Here is a 22,579-nt window from a genome sequence, read left to right as displayed (position 1 = left end):
TTTTGTGTCTTCTTTCTTTTCCGCCACAGTGAATCCTTTTAGTTGACAGTCAGAGTTTGTGTTCACTTCTCTTTGTCCTGGGGTTGAACGACTTACCTTCTTTTGTGATACTCTGCAAAGCTGATGTCCAATGCACTCCATCACATCGAGTCATCACTGCCCTATCGCAACATTCCAGAAACGATTTGACAGGTTGTTTTTTCTGAAATCACCCACTCTGTACGAGTACCAATAAGAGGGATTGTTACTAAAACTGTTCAATCACTCTGATGTTATCTGGCCACATATGCTGTATTGGAAATTAATTTAAACTTTATTGTTTCTCTATAGGAAGTGCTATCAATTTTTTCTTTACCTGTGAGTTTTTAATCTCTTCACATTGCTTAATTACAGCTGCTTGAAATAAACGAAAGTGCAGATGTATATCCAAGAAAAAACAGCGATGTCTGCTCTATTGTCCCTCGAGGCAGTCGTGGATTGCAACCTATTTCGCTAAAGCTATGTGCTACACAATGTTAGTTATTTTTGAAAATAGGTTGATATACTGTGCAGTTTCTTGAATGAACTTTGCATAATGAGCTTGTTATACAAATAAAACAAAGCTGTGCAATATTCTGAAATGCCCCATTGGCAACCTCATTAACATGTCCGTGCGGTTGTATCTCTAGCATATGTGGGGAAAAAAATGACACTGCAGGTAGTTCTAATGAAGCATGTGGTAGGTACTCCAAGCTTGATAAGGTTGACCCTAAATTTAGCAATCATGGATATGATGAAATGCTGGATGTTGTGAAATGAATATGAAAATTGGGTATGGACGATTTACTTAAGGAACTGCTATTTGCCTGCCTTAGCAAAACCACCGTCGTCATGATACATTTTCCTTATCCGCTCAGCACATCATACTTGCATTTATTTCGCATGGACCTAATCACATATTTTTCCCTTTTTTTTTTTTTTTGCACTAGCCGATTTGGAAATATTGTACTCTAATGAAAATATTTTCCTTTTGGACACAGCTTTGGTAGAAGGTTTGACTGTGCAGTGTGCAGTTTGCATTAATGGATTCATTTTCCAGTCATGTGTCTGAAGGAGTCTTGCCTGTTAATATAGAGGATAACTTGCTGTAGCCGGTTCGTTATACTAATTGGGTTCGACTGTACCAACATACCGCTGCTCGCTTAGTCCACCTGCTGTGAGGAAGAAGACAAACACGATCTAGTTCACACGCCAGCGCCTTGGCATTTTTCTGTGCTGTGCTCACCATTTGGGGACTCTTGCTCTATTTTGCAACGTGCCCGCTCTTTCTTTTGGGTAATAAAACAGTTATGTGAACTAAATATTACCCTTTGCTCCTTATTTACTTATCTTGTGAGGCTTTTATGCGAATGATGCACTCAGTTCAGTACTGTACTGAATAGATAAAACGACACTCTACAACACCTGCCTGCCGCACCAATTTCACAGTCAGGGGCACGCCCTGTGCAGAAATTCCTGGCTATGCCACTGACCTTGCCTAATTACACATTTAACAGCAGCTGATGGGAAGTGACATAGTGGTATGAAAGACACACAGCTTCGAAGGCTTGTAAAGGACATCTTTATTGCTTTGGAAAAAACAGACACTTCACCCCAACAGCTTAGCCATATCCATATATCACAGATCCAGACTAGAACAGCTAATCTGCAAGGTTTAGTTTAGTGTGTGAACCTGGAACCATTTTTATGGCAGCTTCACTTGGGTTGAACAAGCCCAAAAGTCAGCGAAGGATAGTCGTTCAATGCGGTATGATGATTTATCTGTTCACAGTACTATTAATGCTAATTATTTTCTTACACTGTCGTAACTAGGAAGGAAGCCCTGAGATTCTTAGTGTAGTTCACATTCAGAATAGAGAGAACGGTCTGTGCACTCAAATGAACACTGTAACGTTGGAAGATTTGGGAAGACATTCATACCTAGCGTGCAGATGTAATTAGCAAATGTAATTATTTGGTCTGCCTAATTGATAGCAGAATGCATGCGATTCACCATAATCTTTGTCATGAGGAACACACAACTTAGCCAGTAGGGAATGTGTTCTTGACATGGGAATCTCCAGATACCTGCTGAGTAGAACAGCTTTGTAACATTTTGACACCCCATCTGTGCCGAGAGCATTCGGGTGCTCATACTCTGGTGAGAACAGTGTTGTTCTCTTCAGCATGGGACTCCCTGAGCCCAACTTTGAAGCCATTTGTTCACAGAGCCCTAGCACTGCCAACACCCAGCTGTTGGACATCGTCAGCACTTGCTTTGCTTTATGTCATAAAATCGTACTGTTTCTTGTTATGGTTCACGCCTGAGTAATTAGAATATATTTGATGGGCAGGGTGTGGATTGCCTTTTGTTTTGTGCATTGTGGCCATTATTATTGCATAATTGAAAACCTCATCTGTTGCTGAATGTTTACATCAAGGCCACTTATGGGAAGGAACAATAAATATTATCTAATGACAGCATTCAAGTAATGTTTCTACTAAACTACTCTATGAGGTGATGTATGGAGACACCTATCAGTTTGTGTCTTTTAACTAGGCGAAGCAACAATGAAATTCTCACGACTCTTTGGGTGTCGGATTATCCTGATTGCACCATGTCTTGTCAAAGCTTTTTAAACCTAAATAAAACGAATATTGTGTGTGGGAGATATTGCTATTTTAAAGAGATAATCAAATGACTAACAAAATTATTCTCGAACTTTTTGTTCTTGACTTCAAGTCTCTCAGTCCAAATGCATTGTTCATTTGCTATGTTTGCAAGTAAGTAAAGAAAAACAAGTCGTGGCCAGTTCAGTTCATGAATTCTCTCGTGCCACAAGCTGAAGACCGATAGCAGTGCTGCAATTCACAAAGCTGCAGAGGCCATATCTAGCGGATTCGTTCCTGCCGTAGCATTGATCAGTGCACTTTAGTCTTGTGGCGCTACCTGCATATGATGGAGCTCAGTGCTTCCGTGTTCTTCAGTATTTCCCAGAACAATACTTTGTTACATCTGCTGTTGGCAGGTAGCAGGCACTGCTTTCTGACAGGAAGCAATATTCTAGATGCAGACGCTGCAGCTTAGCATGGTCACCGTGTCCAAGGTGAGAGATCTGGGTGCTCAAGCTGTCGCACCTCAGCTGTGTCGCTGCCCAGTTGGTAATGGCACTGGAGCATGTCCTGCCATGGACTTGTCATGGTCCTTCTTCAGTTTTGTTTGGTCATTGTACTTGCCCAGTAGCTGTGGCAAGTCATAGGCGATGGCAATGTCCAACTTGTCGAGCGGGCATCCCTTGAAGTAGGTGCAGGTGGCAGTGAGTGGCTTGAAGTCGTACATGGGGTTGAGCTTGAAGAACTTGTAGTAAAGTTGGGGGTCTGGAAGGTCGTAGCGACTGATGTTGGTTAGTCTGCTCAGCCCTTCGAATATGTGGTACTTGTTTGGGTCTTTGGCAATCTGCTCTGCCACTTTCTTTTTGCTTCCGAAGAGTCCCTTCTGCTTGTAAAATGTGCTCAAGTAGCAGTCAACGAGTTTTGCGTGGTTGCGTACTCGTACGGCATGTCGGCGGGCAAAAGCAATTGTGTTCTCAACGCGTTCGTCCATTATCTCGCGCAAGTGCTCAAGCAGGGTCAGTTCCTGCTCCTCGAAGAATTCTGCAGGGGTGCCAGCATGGAAAGGCCTCGAAGTCATCGACACAACATGTATTATTGGGGCGTCGCTACTCCCCAGGAGTGGAGAGATATTCCATAAGAGTTGTCCGGTGACGCGCATGATGTCGTGAGGCTGGATGAAGTCTGCCTTGTTGAGAATGAAGCGAATCTGGCCTTCCCGACCCTTGAGCTGGTCTAGGAGAGTTGCCATTTCTTCCCCTATCTCGAGCTTGCTTGGGTCAAACACAACGTAGATGGCGTCAGCACGATCGATGAACCATTGGAAGGCGTCATTAAAAGGGTAGTTCTCTATTTTGCGCTTGTCAAGAATGCCGGGTGTGTCCACGATGGTCACCTGAAATGGAAGGCCCACACTAGAGTGACTAAGTTGTGAAGGCTGGTTTCGTGATAATGGCCTGAGGAGTGCATATGTATCCATTCAAAATTTTTTTTTTTTTGCGCAGCGCAAGATGTTGGTCGTACCTTTTGCAGCAGTGGGTGAGGCAAGCCGATTCCTTTGAAGTGATCCAGGAACCCTTGGCCAAACTTCTGGACACTTGAGAAGGCCCAGTGTGCAGCCATTTCTGTGCCACTGAGTCGTTGAAGCTTGTCGGCGTAGTGAACAATGGTGAAATCAATGTCGGATGGCTGCGGACCTGCATTGCACCAGGACCGATATTGTCAGACATGGAAGCTCTTCTTCTTTTGTTGAGATAGTAAATAATGAGTACTGCGCACCTGTTTTGAGGCCTGCCTTGGTATGCTCAGTGCCCAGCAGGTAGTTTATGATGCTGCTCTTGCCGGCGCTCCAGGGCCCAAGGAAAAGCGCCATAGGCTTGTTGAATATCTCAGCATCTGAGTCAAGGAAAAGGAGCAGGGTCAAGAATCCATCTGACTGGCTGGTGTAGCCTTTGAATCTAGATAATTACACATGGAACTATCCTTGGGGGCACTCTTCTTCTTATGAAACTCGCTAATCAGTGAGAATCTGTCCTGTATACTTTTCTATGTTGTAATGAAGGTGCTTACAGGACTTTCAGTCATGAGAGTGAGATTTCCTTCATGGGCTACACTTGGTGCTTAGATAAGCTGCATAATTCAATGCAGATTGATCCTTGTATTCTCTAGCAACCCTCAACTCAAACCTCTTTCTTCACTCCACCGAGCTGAGTGCAGCGCCACCTCTCAGCAGAAGGTGATGCTACTCTTTTCAGGAATTGTGGTGGTGTGTCAGCGTACCAATATCTGTTGAGGGATGGCGCTGTCACCAATTTTCTCGAGTCAAGGCAGAGTGTCGAGTGGAGGAGCACTCTAGAATACGGGCCTGAGCCTACCAATGAACTCGTTGGACCATGGAGTGATAGCTACCTCCAAGCAGCCTGGTGCTTATGTCCTTGAACTTGTAGAGCTTCTCCATCGGCTCGATGTCGTTCACGGAGAGCTTCTTCAGTTCCTTGAGGATAGACTCGATGAGTGCCTCTTCCTCTTTGTCCTCTTTGGTTCCAATCTCAGCAAAGCCGAGTACTTCAGCGATGTGCTTGCGTGACCGAGGTCCGGTCCGGGTCTTTTCCACTTTCTGTTGTTCTTCAGATTCCTCCTGCACGCTTGCTTCCTCCTCCGCTTCCTCTTCTTCCACCGTTTCTGCTTCCTCGCTGCCCTCCTCTTCCTCTTCTTCCTCCTCGGATGCAGCCTCTTCCTCTGATGCTGCTTCCTCACCGCTCTCCTCTCCTTCCTCCTCTTCCTCCTCCTCCTCACCATGTATTTCAGCCTCGGCGCTCTCTTCCTCTTCAGTTTCCTGCCCCGCTGATACGCCTTCTTCCTCGTCGGCCTCCTGCGGCCGATTTGGAATGTTAGCGTACGGAGGAAGACACATCTGCATTTCATCACACCGTCTGCCTGCAGCAACCTACCTAGTACTTGCTAGATGAAACATGTTTTTGATGGTATATAGGCCTACGTCAGGCCAGGAAACATCATAAATATGACGCGAGCTAGTAATGGCACATAGGTGTGCATTACAAGCTAGTCTACTCTTTTTGGTAGAAGTATCCATGGCCACATTGGCTGTGTTCACCGGTTCCTTTTACGTACTTCTATATATGCACACCTTTTTCTGTCCTCGTAAGCGTAATGTACCTTCTTAATTTTTTTGTATTTTTCCAATTACTAAGCACATGATTTGGCCCAAACTATCTCTCTCTGTATGTCTGCCTTCCCGTTAAATTATCTCTCTGTGCTGGTCCTATCATTTGCTACAAAAGTTCAAGCATCACTACGCTTCAGAGACCATTATACACAGGGTGTAGTAGCAGTGCTTGGGTGTTATTCTCACCATTTTCTGTACACCCACAATTTCTCTTGTGGCAGCCTCATAGGTCTCACCATTCCCTCGGAGTATAACAGTGAATGAAAGCTTTGTATGAGGCTCTTGTCTTAAACATGTGTGAGGATTTTACTTATATCCCTTGCCCGTTAATCCTAGTGCCAACACGTGCAATAAACCTAGGCTTGCGATCGACCATCCTGTTGCTTGATAAATATTTCGCTTGCCCACAATGAATGATAGGGTAAGCAGGTACGTATGATGAGACAAGAATGCTTGCCAATTGATTCGATGAGGATATTCGTCGACAGTAAATGCACGCCTTCCTATTCATTTTTCTTGATTTTTATTTAACATTATCATTGGCAGTACACATCGCCATGGGCAATGACCAGGCAGTAGTTTCAGAACCCAGTAGTGTCATATATCTCAAAACAGCTGTGCTTGAATGTGCTAGGTCCAGAATCGAGGAGAGTACGGTGCTACCTATGTCACCTGAATTGTTTTTATGTGTGACTGAAAGACGATCGGGAATTAATCACTGGAATTGCAAACTGGTGTCGTTTGGGATGGGATGGGATGGGATCCAGGCTTGATAGTGGTAAGGTGAAGGTGTGAGACAGGGCACCGTTTCCTGCGACCTTAGGTTGCAGCGGTCTTCTTGGCCTTCTTAGTTTTCTTGGTCTTTTTGGGCTTGACCTTTACCTCCTCGCTCTCGACGACATGCTTCTTGGGCGGTTCCTCATCGTGCACTTCCTCAGAAGAAGCAGCTGCTCTGGTGTCCTCGTCTCGAGCCTTGGCTCTGCTGCGGAAATCGTCCAGTACGGCGGGCTCCTCCTCACTGCATCGAAGTAGAAGCAGACGTCAACTTTGACTTCAGTTGCTAAACACTGTCTTTTTCTTTTAACAGCGTAGCTTTTTAAGGCTTTTCGTTCCACCAATTCGTGTGACCAGCTTCAAGGTATGTGCCACAGAAAATGGGTACTTGCCAAGCGGCTCCTAGTGTAGCATAGCCATGCATAGTATAGTATACCAAGGGGGTGGGAAGGGAAGCGAGGATGAGGAGGAAAGAAGGAAGGAGGGGAGAGAGTAAAGCAGGTATGCACCACAGAAAGTGGGTATGTGCCAAGCAGCTCTTAGCATAGTATAGCCAAAGATAGTATAGTGTAGCAAGGGGGTGGAAAGTTGAAGTGAGGGTGAGGAGGAAGGAAAATAGGAGGGGAGAGGGTAAAGCATGGCATAGCCTTGTTTAGTATAGTTTAGCAAGGGGATGGGAAAGGAAAGTGAGGTGAGGACTGATGTTAGGGTGAGGAGGAGGGAATGTAAGAGATGAGGGTAAACTATAGCATAACCATCTACAGTATAGCATAGCCAGGGGTGGGAAAGAAAAGTGTGGATTAGGGGGAAGGAATGGAGAGAGGGAAATATAGAAAGAGATAAGAAAAGAACGAAGGATGAAAGCGAAAAGGATGATGTAGAAAGAGATAAAGGAATAAAAAAACATGAAAGAAAGAAGATGAAGAAAGAACTCAATCGGCTTTTGCTAGGGGATGGCACTTGCTTGCCAGCTCCGCTGTTTACGCAGATTGCAAAGGCGCAGAACTGGCTTTAATTCTTTTTTTTTTTTTTCTGGTCCCCGCATGCACACAGCTTGTGAAACAGGTCATTCTAGTCAGGTGAATTCACTCCCCGAAATGTTGTTATCTGAGACAATCTCATAATTGTAAGTGCATTGCTCGCAGCGGCTAGTGCAAATGCAATCAAATGAGATCAGTGCTGTGCTGCCAATGCTGGAACATGACGATCTACCTGCTCGCATGTTCTGTTGGATTGCCATGATGCTAGATTTCATTGCAACGTAGGCCTGTCGGCAATGTTCAGTTTGTTTTTGAATACCAGTGCAGGTAAAAAACTAATTCATGTGATCACGGTTAACCCAGTCTGTCATTCCAATTACATATTAATATTAGACACATTAGGCTCACATAACTTAACCTAGGAACCAGAAAGTGCGGAGTAGGCTAAATCTGTAGTGTGGAGCATGAGAGAGTTCTTGCTGTGTCTGGTTTGCGGAGCCAGAAAGAACAGGCCAGAGGAATGCCTGTGGGTACTTGCCTGGCAGCCTTGTCCTCGGTCTCTTCTCGTGTGATCTCTGCTGAGTCGTCCCTCTCGATGGGGTGTCGTTCGACGTACTCTCGGACGGCCTCGAGCGCCAGCTTGCCACAGTCCTCCACTGTTAGCAGGACTGGCCGTGGGGGCTCGCGCACCGCAGGCTCTGCCGCCTTGCCACGCTTAGGCGGCTGGTACACATAGCCCGCTGCCGGGAAGGGGAACGCCACCGTCCTCTGTTCACTTCATGCATGCCTCCTGTCTCTAAACTGAGTTTCCCCATAGTGTAGTTCTGAACTCTGTAACGACTGACAACTCCAGCACCTCTCGATTGGTGTGTCTATCGCTACCGCGGACTGTTCACTTTGTTTGATCGCATAACACACTGACTATCCTGATCGAAACACTTGCTCCTGTGCTCATGGCACTTCGGCACAAAAACATTCCTTGGCCTTAGTGAAGCGATTTAACTACTTAGTGACTGCCAAATTGGGTGTGTTGTAAACCTATTGTAATGAAACCAACTGACAATGAAGCTAAGGAAGGTATAGCGGACATACTTGTATGATTTAATAGTAGTGTAGTAATTACGACATAAATGGAATAGAAAGTGGATTAAAAAGCAACTTGCTGCAGGTAGGGCCAAACCTACAACCTTCTGGTAATGCATCCGGGTGCATTATCAGTTATCTTTCCACTTATGTTGTAATTACTATGTTACAGTTAAAACATACAAGGAATGTCCCCTATACGTTCCTTAGCTTCATTGTCTGCTGGTTTTATTAGGTTGTGTCTAACAAAAGAAATGAGGCCCCGATCAGTCCCCCCTCTTTCATTCAAACCTAATGAGTGGCTTTCCACTCAAACTTCGATTTTTGCAAGTTCCGCAGTGTCAGTTCGGTTGTATTTGACTAGCATTCACTTCATTGTTCTTTGATATGAATTTCTTTTTCAAGTACAGTGCGACATTACTGGATAAAAGGTTCTGTTTTTCTTGTTTCCTGTGTTACTTCCGATTTCTGTGTTCAAGTGTCTTTTTCTATGACCGGTTTGATCTGTTGGCATTCCTAATGTTTAATCGCCAAATCACAGCACGCTTCTGATTTTGTTGTTCCCATACCTGCAGGGGTGTCGCAGCTGTTTACAGATCAGCTAGGTTGTTTGGTTTTGTTTTTAATCAACTCATTGTGGGAGTGGTATTATGGCCAGGGCACATGTTTGCAGAAATTCATCTTACCGGGATAGTTGTCCTCCGACACCATGAACTCTGTAAATAAAAACAAAGATAAGCTTATTATATTTCTGATTGTCTCATGGAAACAAGCTATGTTTCCTCACTTGATTCATCTTTGCAAGCTAGATATTTCTTAGTATTTATTGTCGAATGAACAGTCCACGTGGAACGTTTCATACAAAATTGTGCTACACTTTGTGCTCCTCCTCTCCCCACTACCCGTATTGTCAGGGGCAGAAAAGCGAAATCATGATTCATGTGTCATGAAAAAGATGGTGCTGCTTTTCTTCCTAAGTTTCGGACCAAAGCGCAGAGAGAAGTTGCAGTAAAAAGTGGCATTGACTGTTCTACAAATCTCGCTGCATAAACATTTTATCAAGGCAGGGGGGCAGGCATTTCAGAGGGACAGAGCCTGAAAAGAAGAGCGTTTGCACTCAAGAAGTGGCTGCACTGATACATGGTGCACACCTCACAGGCAGCAGCATAGTGGCAGGCTCCCTCAATACAAGAGATGTAGGCTGAGCATGGAATGATGGTGGGCTTACAGTTATCCCACAGTCACTCATTTGAGGACTAAGGAAACAAGTGATGATTTACAGGTGTATTCTTTACATTCTGTTCATCACTGCTGAGAATCCATCACTCTGAGATTAAGACAAACACATAAGAATATTCAAGTAAGGCAAGTTAACTGTAAGATGGAGGCTTGAAATTTCAGAAGACATTTCTTGAGCCAACATGCCAACAAGGGAACTTGACTTTATCCATTCACAAAAAAGTGTGAGGGGATGTTCCCTCTTGGTCTATAGTTAACTTTGTATGCATATCTGGTTTGACCTCTGTTAATTATTTCATGTCTCCAATCTGTATCGTTCATGGAGAAGTGCTTGTATGTGTTCTGTTGGCTATATGTTGTCTGCTTTGTGTCATAGAAACGAAGGTACAGAAAACCAGATAGACTTGGCCCAGCAACAAGTCCTTTGGACTGGCATATGTGTGTGCACAGATGTTCAAATTGACATCTTTTAGTAGGTTCGTTATACAAACTTTGATATACAATGTTATTAGCTAAGTTAAATTTTGGCTGCATACAAAATAATGTGAACGCAAAAGTTTCAGAGAATCTATTGTTGAGAAGCTGACGTCTTGCCAGTGCCCTTTGCTAGGTTAACAATCCTCTGGAGGAGGAACACTGTTCCACTTTTGCTGTGGAGGAGACCCAATGCGGTGGCTCTAGAGTGGCCACATATCCATTTGTATTCTTGGGTTTGAGTAAGAACATAGAGTTCTGTGCAGGTATAACTAGATGTACCCTTGCAGATTTTGGAAACATTATCTGAGGCCCCTTCTAGCTATTGGTTCCTGCACGTGCTTGCTTAGCAGGCTCTTATCCACATCTCAACTTAAACAACATGAGCTCGTTTAGTACTCAGAATTTGACTTCTTTGCGGGCCATCTAAGGACCCATTTCCGTTCACTTTCGCCACAGTACTTGCCCTTGTCCAGAAGCCTGTATTTTTAGGAGTTTTGCCTTCACTAGGATTATGAACGATTGATCAGGTGTCGACTTGGTATAATAGCCCATTCAAGGTATACGATTTCAAATCATTAGACTCATTTATCCATGTGACTCTTCTGGTTTTTTACATTTGGCCAGCCCTTTGTCTCGCCCATTTTCGTTCTTTTTTGTGGGTGTGTGTGTGTGGGTGTGTTCTAACGGTGCTGTGTCGAAGGCAGAATTTGTTGTAGTGTAGCATCCACTGGCGTAAATCACGAGGGGGGTCCTGACCCCCCCTTGTGTTCACGTTGGGGGGGGGGGGACACCCCTTGCATTGTCCCCCCTCGAGATTTATCTTTCAAACCCCATATATTCGGATTGCTTGAGAGTTAAGTATAGTGCATTCAACTTTTTTGTTAATGCCTGTTTATTTTGTAGTGTGTGTGGGCCTGTGTTCAGTACCTTTCAGCTGTGTGAGACTATTAAAAATCGCAACTGCCGTTTGACCACTTTTGGAGAAGACTCAATAGAACAATGTAATTACACGAGCTGAGAACCCATGCTCGTTTTTTTTTTAATTATTGTTTCAAAGCATGATTTTCATTTTTATATAAATAAAAATAAAATGGCCACCATGGCAAGATGTGTGTCTCCCCTCGTTATTTAACTGGATTTACGCCACTGGTAGCATCGCTATATGTTCTGTTTCTTTGGAATACGCTTTTCTGCGCCTGCGCCTGGTGATCATTCAACTCTTCGTCTGATAGCAGCTAACGTGACGTCCTCATGGACGTCTCTACCCACGACCATGCTTGCATCCGCTTGCGTTCTATTCCGCGCTTGCCGCAGTGGGGACTCACGGAAGGAGTCTCGAATTATCTCTTGCCAGCCCAGGATTTCTCGGCGCCTGCCCATATCGGGCAGTGTCCGTCGTCACTGTGTGTGAAGTACCGGGATGTTCTCCCGACTGCGTGCGTCTGTGCGTGTCGTACACGCCTTGATTAGTCCGCCTCGCTCGGTCTGGGGACCGCGATGGCATTTAGCGTCGCCGGTTACCGCGAACAAGTGGCGGGCCGCTTTATTTTGGGGCGTCGAGGGCGTATTTATAGCGTTAAGCGCCGCTCTCGGGACGCACTGTGTCTCCCCCGACGCTGCTGTGCTCGCTGAGCGCGGTGACGGGAGGGGCCGCGCGACGGCGACGGCGCACCCGTTGCATTACGGAATGGCCGCCGAGACACCGTGACCCACTGGCGCTCTTCATTGACGAATGTAGCAGCACCTTGGCCCAGTACTTTTTCCCCACCACCTTAGCCAAGTTACCGTCGGGCCGAGAGCTTGATTCAGTCCGCCCCAACAGTGGCGTCACTGCGATTTTGCCTCAATTCTTATGTACTGTAGCCGTCTAACACGAAGGCAGTTTTAGAATAAAATACGGGAAGATAGCGTTCGTTGGGTACATACGCTATTTCCGTCACTTAACGTGGGTATCCAAGAGGATAGCCTACGACGTGTGCGCAGTGGCGACAAACGCTAATGCAAAGTATTGCTGAAACTATATTAAAATCAGGAGACTGCACTGAAAACAAACAGGTCGGCTTCAAAAGCTCATTGTTTACAACATGTGAGGTCGTGTGTACCAATATGAGATTAACAGAACGTCCATTAAAATGGGGGTGGGAGAGGGAGGGACTGAACAAAACTTTGGGTGTGAACACAAGTTTAAAGTTCGCTGCACTTGTTGATTTCTGTTTTTTTAGCGAAATGCATGGGTTCCATCACCATTACAGTCCTCTCTGACGGCGTTTCCTGGCTGCGTTCCTGCGTCTATAACATTTGAGATCTATCTGCAAGCTGACTCACGGGCGTTAGTGCCACTGTAATGTCACTCGGTATGATAGCCTGGAACAACGTTACTGATGGTTACACCCTGTAACACGCTTCTCTCTTGAAATGTGGAACTTAGGCATTCTTGCTGTTGTGTATGCATTCCGAGAGTGAAATATTTATCAGGCTAGCTTTATTACTTAGTTTTCATATATAATATCCCACCAAGAAGAGTCGCACTGCACAAAAGAATTTCAGCTCACTTTCGCTCTGAACGTATTAAGATGGCGTCAACTGTGCTGTTGTTAATTAGTAAGCCGCCTGTTCTGTCACCAGCCGCGTCTCGGCCTCATAGTAATGCGCTAACGGTAATATATCTGTGCTATCGTGAGAAATATGAGCTGGAACTCCGAATTCATGTTTACTCAACAATTACTTGTAAGGTACTGATATATGAATGTGACGTACTGAATTGCCAGAGAAAAATTTCCGCTTGAGCGTTTAGTGTCATGAACACATTTGCGCTAGCCAGCTTCGCTTAGTCGCTGTAGCCTTTGAAAGATAATTTCAGTGTTCCATCTCGTGTTGCTCACGACTATACATCGGGATAGACCGCTGTAGTGAATCGACTATAATGTGCGAGTTGTGCAAGCTTTCAAGCTTCTGTATTCTTTGGTGCGCAACTCGTGCGTATTCGCCTTCAATGGGGGAATGTTGCGGACAGCGTGGGCCGACGCGGTTGTCGCGATCTTTCCTGAGCAGCGGCAGGCGCTTCCGATCAGGCTGACCTTGGCGCGCTGCCAGGAAGCTAGCATTACGCATGATCGGGATTTGGGCACGTCTTCGCCACGGCCTATGGACCTCCGAGGTGGCCCGTCTATGGTCGTATAAGCTGCAGAACTTTTGCGGTAGGCGAACCTGCTGAAGCGCGGCAGGCTTGGCTGGCCGCGGTACACCCTTATCGACTGTTCATCTGAAGTTCAGAACTTGTATTTTTTAGTAGTCTGCCTACTCTGCCTACTAGGCTGTTACTAGTCTGCTTACTAAACTGTTAGATTCGCGCGTTTCGTGAATGAGGAAGAGTTCATACAAAACCTTAAGTGATGGTAGAACTATCCGCAAGGGCCCTCGGCGAACCGCGTGAACCCTGATCGAATTTGTCTGTGAGCCGTTGTACGCGAGCTAAAACGCTTTTTTATTATGACGCTTGCAGTATTTCATTATCAGCATGCACGAACGAAATTTGAAACCAGCAGTGCTGCCGTCACCGTTTCTGATGTCTTTGCCTCGCGTCCCGTGCAGCGATCATCTGGGAGTAAAGGCACCCGCGGAATGTGTCGCTTGTTTTCCGCGCCGGTCCAGGACAGCCAACAATGGATGTATCCTTAACCGCACGACTTTCACATTGTCTACATGCTTTGGTCTGATGTAAATCCCAACATCAAATATTTTCTTCGCTGTGTCAGTGAAGCGAAAACGTTTGCGGCTATTATACTCTATGGTCAGTTGAACGTTCCACATCGTATCCGGTCATTTTTTTAAACGTCTTCAAGGACAGTCGACCATGTCTATAAGCAACGTACGCGAAAGTGCGCCAAAGCAGTGTCGACAGATCTACAGTGGACCCATAAACGCGCTAGACCGCCATGCTTTCAGTATACTCGAAGCACCACCACGCATAGGCAGCAGAACAGTCTGCAGAGGCGGCCGGCCGGGGGCGACCTTGCATCCGCTTCCAAGAGGTCGACAGAGAGCGGCGCGCGCCCGCAATACATATGCGTCACGTGAACCTGCGGATCGTGACTGTCTCCTCGGCGGCGCCACACTCACCATTCACCCAAAGGCCGACGATTCCTCCGAGGGCGACCAGCATGATGAGCACGCCTCGGGCGTCCAGGCTGACCTTCTGTTCGTCCGCCGCCGGTGCCATGTCGAGGCCGCTGCTAGAGCGTCGCCGCCTCTTCCTCGCTGGTCGTCGTTGTCCTTCCGCTCAGCGGCCGGTCGTTGATGTCTTCTCGTTTTCCGGTGAATCGATCGCACCGCGGCGTGTGTGTGCTCTGCTGCTCGACCACAGCCAGCACTAACCCGCGACCGTGGGCTTTTCCCAGGGTCTCCCCGCAGCCCCGGTTTTCGTCCCGTCGCCCGCTACCGCACTCGGGGCTAGCTCCGGATTCGAGCTGCGTGCCCACTCCTTCCCTTTCTCTCTTTTCCGAGGGCAAGGGGGAAAGGCGAGAGGAAAGAGGGAGAACCTAAGTTTGGGACCCCGGCCCCTTGGTCCCTTGCCAGCGTCTTAGCCGCCTCGCCTCTTCTTTCTCTGCTTTGCTGCAGAGGATGCGTTCGCTCGCTGTGTTCGTTTTAGCCCTGCCCGCAGCATCTCCTCCGACCGTGGCTCAGGTGTGTCCCACTCGGGGACGATGGAATGTGTTTGGCTTTCCCCTTGCCACTGCACGCAGTGCCGGCCACCGCCTTTCCCTCTCGCTATAGCTTCGGCTCCGGTCTTTCGCCGCCGATACGGGACCGTGCGCGTAAGTGTGGCTGGCAATTTGCATCGTCCGCCACGCACGAGATAAAAAAGATGTTTCAGGGGCATGCTTCGTGGTGGAGGGGCGGCCCGGATGCGTCTTGCGGACGTGCCAACTCCAGATGCTGCGGCGATGCTGTGTGTAAGGACATTGTAATTCTATAGCTCCGAGGATTCCTGGGAATGCGATTGGAGATAACGTGCGCAGTGCAGGGTGCGCGCCTTATGCGCTTTTGTCCAGCCGAACACGTGAACGATAATATTGGGAAGTGTTATACATCTCTCACAGCTGTTCTGATAGCTGATGGTGTCGAAGTGAATAAAAGCGAATAATGGAGGGAAAGAGCGAGAGAGAGGGGGGGGTGACCTAATCCTGTACCTACGTTTGCACAAGGTTTGTTTTGGCCTTGGAGAAGACAAGTTCTCGTGTCGAGACGTTGGCACAGAACTGCACACTCTAAAAAACAGAGGAGTGCTGCCAACTCCTTTGTGCTGGAGTGAATGGTTGAGTCATGCTTAATTAACTCCGCTTCTTTCGGTAGTTAACATGCTCCCCAAGCACTGCAAAGCTCTGGGAAACTCTCACTTGCATTTTCAAAAAGTAATGTGTGATAGTATTCGATTGCAAAGAGACGGTTGACGTATCTTCGCAGAAAGGCTCTGGAGGTAGCTCAGGTCAACAAAATGGTGACAGTCTTATGATACGTCGAGCTATTTCAACAGAAGAAAGAGGAAAGCACAATATTTGCATAGTGATTTTCGCAAATATGGGCTCCTCTTTTAAGGGAACACCATCCATTTACTTTGGTGGAAGTGAACGTATACACTTTCTCCATTTAGAGCGTCGGAAACAAAGAAAAAGTTAGCAGCCAACTACTCTCACACCAGCCCTTGGGGTGTAAGGCTTTCGCCTCTCGGCGCCCTTCGGCGCATAGCTTTGTCGCTTAACGTGCAGTCGTGAGCAATATAAGCGAGAACACTGAAATTACCTTTTAAAGGTCATGGCGGTTAAATGCAGTTGGCAAACAAAGATGTAACTAACACTAAGTGTTCAAGCGGAAACGGCCGCTAACTTTCACAATTCAATACGTCACATTTGTATCGGTACATTACAATTCACCGTTGACTAAACGCGATCTCGGTGTTCCCTCTCACATTGCTCACGACTGTATACTGGCGCTTCTATGCTCGGTCTCCTGTCATGTAACCGCGCGTGTAACGCCGTTAAAGAGAAAATTGCTCTTTGACAACACCGAAATTATCACGCTTGCCGCGAAAAGACGCGTGGTAAGCGAGAAAACTCGCAAGAAGAAAATGCGGGTGGCGACATGCCCTTGAAATTCCCACATCAATCGCCGTGACGTCATAAATTTTGACGTCTTCTAGTAGGGTCTACGTAGTTCCTAATCGGTAAAAATGAATTACATTGCCAGGCGGCCAGATACTTTCCGTACCAAGGTACAAGAAATTTCTTTGAGCCAATGTCTCCAGAACACGATAAAACACCTTGAAAGCCAGTGACGTCACGTGCGGCAATTTCGGCGCGAGATCTTAAAACAAAACTTTCACCTTGACTTTCCCTTCTATTATTTAACCTATGATTGAAACTAACGGCAGTAGAGTGTTCAGGGTATAATTTATCGGTATAAACTAATTCATTGTTTCACTTTAGTGTCCCTTTAAGGGTAGAACGGTGAAAACCGTTTTATTATCAGCTGCAGGGGGTTCCACTTATGAACGACCGATTTCCATTAGAACTTTCGACTGATGCACGTATCGAAACGGGGCTGTGTTTTTCTCCAGTCGGTAGAGTGTTTGCGGAAGGGTTCGCGAGTTCGTTTTCGTGGGGAGCTGTTGAAGGAGTTATGGCTTCCGAACAACGAAAACAAACGCGTAAATTTTCGTGCCGCGGCTCGTTTTGTTTTGGGACACTCCTGGCCCGCTTTTACTCGATGAAGAGGGAAAACCGAAGAGGCGCAAAAGATAGCACTACGGAAGCGCGGAACACTGACACGATCGACGTGCATTGATACAGGTGTATTGACCTGCGGGTATTTTTCTTTTATTTATTCTGCACCGAATGCAGTTGCGCTAAGCCAGGTGTCACGGTTAACACAGACCACGTCTTGGTTAAGCCTTCCGTGAGGTGGAACCTGCCGAGCGTTGTTGGCACCCTCCTGGAGAAGCCTCCCGTATTTTTTGTGTTCTGATTTCGCAGGCTTTTCTTTTAAGTATTAAAAAAGATAGACTAAACGTAGAGTAACGTGTCGCGAACAACTGATAGTGGTGCTTTCAAGTGTGCTGTACACATATCCCACTGACATCGCTGCCGAAAAATTAACAATGAAAATATTTTGTTACTACAAAGTCATTCATTTGCTAAGACAACAAATAATGTTCGAGGTTCATTCAACAGGTTGTTCAGGACGCACGGTTGGTGTCGCGCACACAAAAGGCCACAATTTGTTCAAAAAACTAGTTCATGTTTTTGATCCCTTCTACTCCACTCCACCCTCAAGAAAAGATACGATAAAGACTAACTTCAAGGGTATATATGTTAGGGGATAAATATACATTAAAAAAAAAAAGCCTTCACCTGTTTAGTGATGTGCACTAATATCAAATGGCACACCCACAGCAATCCTTGCATGTCCCAATTCCAGGCAATGTAGCCTCATTATAAGAAAGGTCTAATATCTGCGTTCAAATCTGAAACAAAGCCAGCAGTGATTGGACGAAGAAAGTGACGCCTGATGGACACGGCTGTGAATTGGCCCTTTAAAGGGACACTAAAGAGAAACAATGAATCGGATTAGAGTGATAAATTGTACTCTGAGAACTCTAATGTTCTTAATTTCACCATCATAGGTTTATTAATAGACGAGAAAATCAAGTTGAAATTTTCATTTTTAAATTTCGCGCCGAAATCTCCGCGCGTGACGTCATGGATTTCAAAGTGCATTTGTCGTATTTTGGGGCCATTGGCTCAACAAAATTTCCTCAAACTTGGTATGTTAAGTCTATGACCCCCTCAGCGGACAATGTACTTCATTTTTACCGATTAGGAACTATGTAGTCCCTATAGTAGGCGCCGTCACAATATGTGACGTCACGGCGAATGGTGCGGGAAGTTCAAGACGGCGTCGCGACCCACATTTTCTTTTTGCACGTTTTCTCGCTTACTAAGCATCATCTCGCAGCAAGCATGGTGTTTTTGGTATCGTGAAAGGGTAGTTTACTAATACGAGAAAAATCGTTTTGCTCTTTAGTGCCCCTTTAACTTCCCTTTCCCTCAAATGGACATGTTCGTGAGTCCATCGCCCAAACACACCGTGGTGTCGTTAGCGAGAAACTGCTACTTTTTAGTGCCTTTTAATAAACTACTTCATAGAAACACTTTCTCGACGTTTCGTCGCGATTCCTCGAGAGACGACACAGACATGCCGAACATCGCAGCGGCCGTCGTACTGAACGGCATTCCCGTTATATCGGTATCCGTCCTTGCTTTCGTTCTTTTGTCGCGCCGTTGTAGTAAATTGCAGCGTATAGGTTTTCGTCGGCGAACGGTTACTTTGGGTTTTCTCTTCACCGTAATTTTTGGCCGACAAGGAATACGATAACAGCTTGCGCACCTTTACCAACTTTATCAAGCTTTTGTGAAACTTGATGTGTGGATATTGATATGTAAGACATATGCCCTCTTCCGAGTTGGAGATGTCGCCATAATATCGCCTTAGTGCTCGCTGATTGGCTGGTTACGGAGAAGCGGGCAACTCGCTTCAGTCATTTGACATGCGAGATTCGACGATACCCAGTACTAAACTCTCTATAGAGAGTTTTAGTACTGGGTACGCAAGCGGCCTGCGTATACCCAAGCTCTTGCGTTCTTTTATACTCTCCTTGCGGGCGGCTGGCGAACAGAACAAAGCAAGGAGAGACAGAAAAAACTCAAGAGCTTAGGGGACCCGCCGGCTAGTGTTCGCCGACGCTAAAGTTCTTTACTGTCGCCGAAAGTGATCGTCCGATCAGAATGCGGCCTTTGATGCATATTGTCCGTTTCCCTTTTCTCTCTTTCTTCACTCTTCTCGAGAAGCGCTGGAAATTAGTCAAGTTTCGATAGGAACATGTTGATCGCGCGTGCACGATGTGCTTTGTGGCTGTTGGTGGTGTCTGGACGGTGTATGTGTGTGGTTTAATTGTGAAGTTAAGCAAGAACGTTGTGTCCTGTGCAGGCCAAGAAACTGCAGGAGCACCGGCGCAAGTGGGAGCGCAAGCGTGAGGAACGCGAGCTGAAGGAGCGTGCCGAGAGGGTGCGCAAGGCGCGCGAGGAGCAGCAGCGCAGGTACGAGCAGCAGCAGAAGGAAGCGCAGGTGCGTATGTGTGATCGAATTACTGTAACGGAATTACAGTAATTAAAGTACTTTCTGCTGCAATGAGTAATGAATTACTTCATCGGTAACATATATGTCTGGAAGACAGTTCACTCCTTCCCAAGCGTTTCTGAGTCATCGGAAAATGGTGATTCAGATCGAGCCACGTTGAAGTGCACGACGCTTGTGTGATGCAGGACGACGATGACCTCGGCGGCATTCCTGGTTTCCCCGGAGGCATGCCCGGCGGCTTAGGAGACTGTTTCCAGGACCCCGAGATCCTGGCCGCTTTTCAGGTGAGCATCTTGAGCCGTGATGGTGACGACACGCAACTTTGCTTCTCTGTAACTGATGGTGCTTATGTAGCATGTACAACAAAGTACGATCGACAGAGAACTTCACTCCTTCGTAACCATTCGTTAATTAGCTAGCAAACACGCCTCTTCCTGTAGTGGTGCTGGCTTTAGTTTGTCGAGGTTGGCCCTGTTGAAGCAAGACATGATCTTAGACTAGGGCAGTATCGAGACGGTTTGCTTCTGGTTCCCAAACTGTTTTCTTGCGATTGGGCTTTTCTGCAGGATCCCGAAGTGGCGGCGGCGTTCCAAGACATCAGTCAAAACCCGATGAACATCGGCAAGTATCAATCCAACCCCAAGATCAAGAACATTATGGCGAAGATGGCTGCAAAGATGGGAGCCCAGGCGCCGCCGATGTGAAACGACGTGTAGTGCTCACTTTTGGCCTTTCTCGTATTTTTTGTTTTCTTTGTTACTTGTACTCTCTACTGCCATACTTTTCATTGTAGACGACGCTTGAAGCGCGCTATCCTTGTTCTTGTTCTTTTTTTTCCTGGCAGTTTCTTACCTCTGTGAGTGCGTGTGTGTTGAAATAAAACAGTTTGAGTCTGGTAACATGGTGTGAAAATGTGAAATGCCTTTAGCTCCAGTTATCGGCAGCCTTCGGGTGACCTTGAGCCAAATGCCAGCGACCGTTATCCGGGGCCCTTCAAACGAGACATCCGGGGAACTCAACGAGAACACAGAGGCATTCAAAACGAAATCATCCGGGTATCGACAACGAGGCAGCCGGGCAACGAGCCCAAAAGTGCGGTCTTTGGCAGCCAACCCTCCTTTTGGCCTTTCTCGTATTTTTTGTTTTCTTTGTTAGCCCCCTCAAAGTCTTTTCTCCGTGCGGGACCGCGTTACATACCCCGTCGAAACAAGTTAGAAAATATATTGCTTCTAAGTGTTTGTTCACACTCACTGAAGCGATAACTTCTTGTACGTTGAATTATTTACCATTTACAAGAGGGACGTTTCTTTCTTTCTTTCTTTCTTTCTTTCTTTCTTTCTTTCTTTCTTTCTTTCTTTCTTTCTTTCTTTCTTTCTTTCTTTCTTTCTTTCTTTCTTTCTTTCTTTCTTTCTTTCTTTCTTTCTCTCACTATGTTTTGTCGTGGCAGCGGGGGGAGGGGAAGTGGTGGTTTAGAGGCCGAGCAAAATACGCATTGTGGGAGGCACACAATCAGTAATTGCTGTGATGAGAATTTGGAAGTTAATTGCCGCATAGTTCACCGCAGCAATATTCACGTCCAAAACAAAACAAAGCCGGAGCTGCGTAAAGTTTTTGGCACAAAGGGAAGGAGAGGGAGCGACGCTGTCGCTGCGGGGTAAGAATTTTGACTGGGAATCCAACAGCACCGAAAACTGGACACGAGCGAGGGTGCTATTCTGGACATTGTCAAATTCAGCCATGTTGTCAGATTCCGCCATTGGTCAACTCTGATTGGCCCATAGAGCTGCTACGGCCTCTCTGATTGGCTCTAAGTGCCGCCATTACGAAATTTGACAGTGTCCAGAATAGCACCCCGAAAACCACATATAGGCCAAAACGCCGACTGTACTTGCTGAAAGGTTTTGATCATGCAAGGTGGCTGTTACGCACGTGAAGAGGAAATGGGACAAGAATCGCGAGGAAAGACAAGAAAGGTGACGAGGCTAAAAGTCCGACGTGTGCATTAATCGCAAAGGTGTGCGATTAAGACACTGGAACATTGACGCATGTTACTACGCTGCGATGAATTATTATGGTCTAGTCATTTTTTTTTTTTTTTTCATTCTCTGGCTACGCCTCTGATAGGACAGTACCATGTGAAGGTAATGGGTGTTCGATAATCACAAGAAGAGCCTCGGTTTCTGAAATCTCTTCACTCATAAGTTTCCCTACAAGAAAGCTACAAGGTGTTTGCTCGCGCAGGTGTATGCGACATACGGCTGGCTGAAGTGCTTGCTGGCTAGCTTACGCAACTTGATACAGTATTGCTCAACGTATCTGCGTCCGTGTGTCAGTGGCGTAGGCAGAAATTTTTTTCGGGGGGGGGGGGGGGGGGGGGCACCTTAATTCGACATGGGGTCTGGGCAGATAAGTGTGGTCGAGTGTCATTTTGTGCTCTGTATCCTATGGGAAAAAGAAGGTCGGCCACCCCCTCGCTACACCACTGCCGTGTATGACGGTTGGTTATTTTGATGAAAATCATGCTTTCGTTTTAAACAGTGCTCTTGCTTTAAGGGGCACTAATTAAAGTGAAAACCTAAATCAATCAAATGATAAGTTATCCTTTAAGAACTGTTATTGTTAATTTCGCCGTCATAGGTTCATTATTAGAAGAAAAAATGAAGTTGGGTGGAACAGACAATTGGGCAAGTTGTTTAAGTTTTTTTTCTTCGAAACATCGCAAACAATTGCACATCGACGACGAAAGACGGCACACGTTCCGTTTGTCTTCGTTCATTTATTTGTTGTTTATGCTGTTCAAATATTCCTTATTTAAGATTGAGAAAACGAAGGTCAAATTTTATTCTTGCGCGTCGCGCCGAGGGAGCACCTGAATGTCGGTGTGACAGATTTCAAAGTCTTGTTTTTTGTTGTTGTTTTTCCGTATTTTGTCCGCATTGATTCAGTGAAATTGGCTGAAGTTTACCACGTGACTATGTAAAACTATTTACATAGTCATTACATAGTCAGACTATTCACA

At 46.1% G+C, this 22,579-nt stretch overlaps 2 protein-coding genes across 2 annotated transcripts in view; one reads left to right on the top strand and one right to left on the bottom strand.

Moving 5' to 3' along the window:
* LOC119382601 (hsc70-interacting protein) overlaps positions 1–20,459 on the top strand; it is a 32,971-nt gene extending 12,512 nt beyond the window's left edge. The window contains exons 10-12 of the mRNA XM_037650376.2: positions 19,411–19,548; positions 19,746–19,844; positions 20,127–20,459. Coding sequence (XP_037506304.1) covers positions 19,411–19,548; positions 19,746–19,844; positions 20,127–20,264 — 375 coding nt within the window. The 3' untranslated portion in view covers positions 20,265–20,459. The remainder of the gene's footprint in view (positions 1–19,410; positions 19,549–19,745; positions 19,845–20,126) is intronic.
* Positions 3,018–14,863, bottom strand: LOC119382599 (sarcalumenin). The gene is made up of 8 exons (XM_049412260.1): positions 14,488–14,863; positions 9,339–9,368; positions 8,104–8,309; positions 6,698–6,829; positions 5,038–5,500; positions 4,408–4,524; positions 4,153–4,325; positions 3,018–4,024 (listed from the first exon to the last, which is right to left on the bottom strand). The coding sequence occupies exons 1-8, from the start codon at positions 14,585–14,587 to the stop codon at positions 3,158–3,160; spliced, it is 2,088 nt and encodes a 695-aa protein (XP_049268217.1). The 5' UTR covers positions 14,588–14,863; the 3' UTR covers positions 3,018–3,157.
* Positions 20,460–22,579: the final 2,120 nt, after the last annotated feature.

The sequence above is a fragment of the Rhipicephalus sanguineus genome, chromosome 2 (assembly GCF_013339695.2).
Source record: "Rhipicephalus sanguineus isolate Rsan-2018 chromosome 2, BIME_Rsan_1.4, whole genome shotgun sequence".
NCBI classification, from domain to species: Eukaryota; Metazoa; Arthropoda; class Arachnida; order Ixodida; family Ixodidae; genus Rhipicephalus; species Rhipicephalus sanguineus.
Note: the sequence above shows the minus strand (reverse complement) of the source record. Positions and strands in the feature narration are given on the sequence as shown.

Coding starts and splice junctions, on each gene's coding strand:
- LOC119382599 (XM_049412260.1), bottom strand. CDS start 14,587: ATGGCACCGGCGGCGGACGAACAGAAGGTCAGCCTGGACGCCCGAGGC. Junction 8,310..9,338: donor GTCGGAGGACAACTATCCCG/GTAAGATGAATT, acceptor CCTTCCCGGCAG/CGGGCTATGTGTACCAGCCG. Junction 6,830..8,103: donor AGGACAAGGCTGCCAGGCAA/GTACCCACAGGC, acceptor CGATGCAGTGAG/GAGGAGCCCGCCGTACTGGA.